This window comes from Sciurus vulgaris (genome assembly GCF_902686455.1).
Source record: "Sciurus vulgaris genome assembly, chromosome: 16".
NCBI classification, from domain to species: Eukaryota; Metazoa; Chordata; class Mammalia; order Rodentia; family Sciuridae; genus Sciurus; species Sciurus vulgaris.
In genome coordinates, this window is record NC_136477.1 from 14517970 (window position 1) to 14523571 (window position 5602).

The window sequence follows — 5602 nt, forward strand, 5'->3', positions numbered from 1 at the left end:
TTTTGAAATTTGTTAGCTTCTCCCCTCTCTCTGCAATTCCAAATGGTTTGTGTCAGCTCTTTGTTTTCATGGGTTCTGTTTTTACCTTTTGAATCTCAAAGGAAGAACTGGAAGTCTGCTCCACTAAGGTTTCTGCTTGGGATCTACTTCTCCTGTACATGTGTAGACGTGTTTGGAAGTGGGATATGTGAGACTTCATGGATTTTGTATGAGCCAATCTGCCAGTCACCTTGAATCCTCATCATCCCCTCACCTGTAAGTTCAGGGAGTGCATCCTTATATCCATAAACTGCCTTTTATACCTGTTGCTGTCTTCTTACATGTCTGCTTTTTCTTATTATGACAGTTTTGCCAATTTTGATTGGTTCTCTTTTTATAAAGAGCAATCATCTCCTACCATCTTGTGGAACACTTTTTAAAAATATTTGTTAGTGGTCAATTGACCTTTATTTTATTTATGTATATGCAGTGCTGAGAATCGAACCCAGTGCCTAACACATGCTAGGCAAGTGCTCTACAACTGTGCTACAAACCGGCCCTCATAGAACATATTTTTTTGCATTTAACAAAATATTGCCCACTTCAATTTTAAGCATATCTTTATCCATACAAATGTCCACGTATTTGGGGAATCCCCTTATTTCACAATAGGCATAAAAATTGGTTTCTTGGGGTTCCTGGGAGGAATAAGAATATCATGCATATAATGTGTCAAGCTCACGTGGAAGGTAAGAATGCTTTAATCACTTTTATGAATTTCATTACTGTTGCCACTGTATCCCATGTCTGAAGCACATTTTATGTCATCTTCTAACAGATTATTTCTTCCTTGCTGCGAAAAATATCTGTTGTTATTACTTCATTTTTTTATTTCAATTAAATCTTGACATAGAAATCCAGGTCAATGTGATTAAATATTTGCTATTTTCTTGAGAATTTATTTTAGATTCTCCTTGAAATTCTTTCATGCAGTTATTTTGATTGAATTTTCTAAAACTGATCACTGTATATTGTACAAACTCTTAAATTCTTGCGTGTTATTTTTCTATATAAATGCCCAATTTATGAAAACACAAAATGAACAATGCAGGTAAGATCTCTGCTCATTTGGTTTTTATATTGTGCCACAATACACCACAGGCAACAGTTACATAAGTGCATCTGAGCCGTAACACCCTTGGGAGCAGGAGCCTACAGATTGCTGCAGAGTGAGCCGTCCTCAGAGTGGCTGTTTTTGAGCTCCTACGTTCAAAAATAGGAAAAACACTTCTTTTTTTATTTCTTTATTTTTTCTGGATTCCATTTTGCTATATACAACAGTAGGATAGATTTTAACACACTCACAAGATCCTGGAGTTTACTTTGCTCTAATTGGGCCCAGCACCTCCAGATTTCCTCTTCCTAACTTCCATATGTACATATATGAATACACCACAGTGAATTCAATACAAGACACTAAAAAAGAAAAACTCTAAATACATCTCAGAGAGGTGGTGGGGGGAATAATGTTTCTAACATGCTGTTGAATCAGTTGTTTATAGTAATTTGTTGGGCATTTTTGCATCTGAGCTTATCAGGAACATTGATCTGGAAATACCTTTTCTTTTTTATCTTTTTTATTAAAATATTTTTGTATTATTACAGACACATTTTGATTCATTGTACACAAATGGAGTACAACTTTCATTTCTACGGTTGTACACAATCTATATTACACCAGGACCTTTTCTTATAGAGCCCTTCTCTGGCCAAATTGTGACTCTCGCAATACAGACACATGACATCCTAACCCTCAGAGAGAAATCAGGAGGGATTCAATTTGATTCTCCAAATGCTTTTGACATCAAACTAATGCACGATTGCACTTAAATACCTAAAATACTCAAACTCATGGATGCCAGAATACAAGAGGGTTGATGGGGTAGTGGAGGGGGAAAGACGAGTTGTTTTAATGGGATAGTTAGACTTACATAAGGTGATGGGTTTCTAGACGCTTGCTCCATGACAAACTGCCAAATGCTAACCATAGGCCACTGTGCGTGTACAAAATTGCTGTTAGTAGGTCTTATGTTAAGTGTTCTAAGGTCAAGGAAAATGAAATAAAAACCAGAAGGGACACAAGGAGACTCTGGGAATCACTGGGTGTGTCTGGAACATGGAAGGTGGTGATGGGACCACAGGGTTTGCTCTGTCTAAATATATCCATCCTCACACACTAGACACATGCATTTCTTCATTTATCAACTACACCTCAACAAATCTGCTTGAAACAAAGCCAAAGGGACACAACTGTGAGGGTCCAAAGACCCCTGTCTATTGAGAAACTGAACACCTCTGCTGTGACCAAGGCCAGCTCCTCCCTCAACTTTCCGACCCAAGATCTCCACCTCCCATGTGCTCTCTTGGCTGCCTCTAGGGCTCCCTTTGGATCATGGGTGTCTGCAGCAAACCCTACCCTAGGGCCAGTGCAGAGTTCTTACCTCCTGATGGGTTCCTGCAGACAGGCAAGGCTTCTGCAGACAGCCTCAGGGGAACCCTCCTCCTCCACATATCTTCAAATGCCAACATCTTGCCTGTCTTTCCTGCACCCCTATAGAAGTAGCACCTCCACATCCTCTCCTTTCACCTGTCCATGTTTGTTTCACAGCAGGGACACTGTATATGTTATAGGAATGCTGATTTTTGTTTGTTTGATTTTAACTCATACATGTTTATGGAATTCTAGGAGCTGTTGCAAAGCATGTACACATTCAGTAATGTTTACATCTCTCTCTACAATCTTGTGCCCTTTATTTGTGGCATATACATTAAGAATCTTATTTGAGCTGTGCTATTTGAATGAACCAATCTACTAATACTCCATCTTCAGAATTGTATTGTAGGAGCATTTATATTAAAGGGGCCACTGTCTAAACAATACCAGTAACATGGTTTTAACTCAATTTAAATTCCTCAGTTACAATCCATGAAAGGATTGTCCATGAAAACTGTAGAATGTGCAGTATATTAAGAAGAGGGCAGAGAAAATAGGAGTTCCCAATCAGAGATGGCACAGAGAATGTTCTAAAAGGACCTGAGACCAAAATGAGCTGTGTTATTTTTCTCTTTCCTGGTATTCACATACAGCACATGGAACCACAAAATGACACACAAATTTTGGAACTTTTCCTTCTTGGACTTTCAGAAGATCCAGAACTGCAGCCCTTCATCTTTGGGCTTTTCCTCTCCATGTACCTGGTCACTGCACTGGGGAACCTGCTCATCATCCTGGCCACCATCTCAGACTCCCACCTGCACACACCCATGTACTTCTTCCTCTCCAACCTGTCCTTTGTGGACATCTGCTTCACCACCACCACCGTCCCAAAGATGCTGGTGAACATCCAGACACAGAGCAAGGTCATTTCCTATGAAGGCTGCATCATACAGATTTATTATTTTACATTACTTGTAGGGTTGGACAACTTCCTTCTGACTGTGATGGCCTATGACCGCTTTGTGGCCATCTGTCACCCCCTGTATTACATGGTCATCATGAAGCCCCAGTTCTGTGTGTTACTGGTGCTGGCATCCTGGGCCATTAGTTCCCTCAATTCTTTACTACAAAGCTTAATGGTGTTACGGCTGTCCTTCTGCACAGACTTGGAAATACCCCACTTTTTCTGTGAACCTAATCAGTTGGTCCACCTTGCCTGTTCTGACACTTTCTTAAATAATATGGTGCTGTATTTTGTTGCTGCACTGCTGGGTGGTGGATCCCTTGCTGGTGTTCTTTATTCCTACTCTAAGATAGTGTCCTCCATCCGTAAAATCTCATCAGCTCAGGGCAAGTACAGAGCCTTCTCCACCTGTGCATCTCACATCTCCGTGGTCTCCTTATTTTATTGCACACTCCTGGGAGTGTACCTCAGTTCTGCTGTGACCCAGAATGCACGGTCCAGTGCCACAGCCTCAGTGATGTACAGCGTGGTCACCCCCATGCTGAACCCCTTCATCTACAGTCTGAGGAATAAGGACATCAAGAGAGCTCTGAAAACACTCTTAGGGAGAGGAACTGGAAAAGCTTCTGGATCTTAAAAATTGCTGTTAATTGCAGAACTCAAAAGCTCAGAGTCAAAATCAAATGATTTTGATCAAATTATAGACATGCCAGTTGCTCCTTCTCTTTACTTTCTAGTTTTTGTTTCTGTGATGATTTCAACTTCTCTACAAATGGTTTAATTCTGCTTGCTAAGCTTTATGGTCTCTCTGACATCTAAAAAGTCTTTCCCTCTATCATGTCTGTATTTCCTCAAAGACTTCTTCAAAGTTGTATTGGAAATATTGTAATTCCCCTGGGTCTCCAGGGTCAAAATGGATTTCTGGAGAATAAATCTCAAATGGCATTGACTGTAAGACATTATTTTTCTCTTCTTGATATTAAAAGCCATAGTGAATAATCGTACTCCTTCCATGAAGAAACCACACTTGACAACCAAGCCACTGGTGTCATTCTGAACTGGAGGAGATCCTGTGACCCCAGTTTTGCGCTGTGGGTCCCTTGTGGGTCTGGGCATCAGCATCTCACCCGCTCGCCCTGGTGATGTGGACTTTCACAGAGCACTGTGCTTCATGACTGAGAGTAGGTTCTTCTCCTCCTCAGCGGTCTGTTTTCTTACTCAGCTTCATGTCCCACAGTCTCTACCACAATCACTGGCAAAAGAGGAAAAAATGATTAGCTGATTCATATCTCCCAGTGAAGTCTACATGGAAAGATTTCTAATAAACTGAACACAGATAGGGACTGTACCCTGGATCATCCGAAGAAGCTAAGTAAATGCAAAGAGCCTCAAATATGGAAGAACTGTAGAAAAGTCACTGTCGAGATACTGCACTGAAAGGAGACTCAGCCTGCAGAGCTGGCCTGCTTTGATAATTACGTGATGCACAGATGCATCAGCTTGTCATGCCATTCAACATAAATATTGTTATGACATAAAAAGCAAAAGAAAAAACTAGGGGAATATATAATAGATTGTATAAGACAAACCAACATTTTAGTAACTGCTGTAAAATTAAATTTAATCCAAAATCACAAACCAGACACATGCATAATATTTGAAACCAGCTAGGATATTTTTTAAAATCTTAAGAAAAATGGTGGAAATACATGAACCTGTGATTTAGAATAATAAATACAACTAACTCATAAATGTGAAAATGTGGTCAATTTCATGCATATACTAAGAAACTTAAAATTAAAATATTAAGGGAAACTTAAGAACTCTTCTTTTGGTGTTTATACCTAACATTGCACAGTCAGTGACAGAACACTTCTCTTTTGGGGACAAATCCAGAAGTAGGAGTTTATATGAGAAGGTTTCTATTTCATTTGAGCTTCAAGTAGTATCATAAAGCTTCTCTAGAACCCGCTTAACATCAGACCTAAGAAAGTGGCCTGATTTACACAGCCTCAAATAGAACTGTACTAGACAACACAGATGCAAACACAGGAAAGAAATAATACTGAATTTCCAGGAAACCATGTGGTGTGTGAGGAGAAAAATTCATTAAAATGGGTATGACTGAAAGGAGAGAGAACCAGATATAAAGGAAGGAAAGC

The 5602-nt window shown here is 39.8% G+C and overlaps 1 protein-coding gene across 1 annotated transcript; it reads left to right on the forward strand.

Annotated features, from left to right (window-relative positions):
• Nucleotides 1-3193: 3193 nt before the first annotated feature.
• On the forward strand, nt 3194-4077 carry LOC306647112 (olfactory receptor 7A10-like; the record flags this gene model as incomplete). Its single annotated transcript, XM_079116132.1, has 1 exon — nt 3194-4077. The coding sequence occupies exon 1, from the start codon at nt 3229-3231 to the stop codon at nt 4075-4077; it is 849 nt and encodes a 282-aa protein (XP_078972258.1). The 5' UTR covers nt 3194-3228.
• Between the last annotated feature and the right edge of the window lie 1525 nt (nt 4078-5602).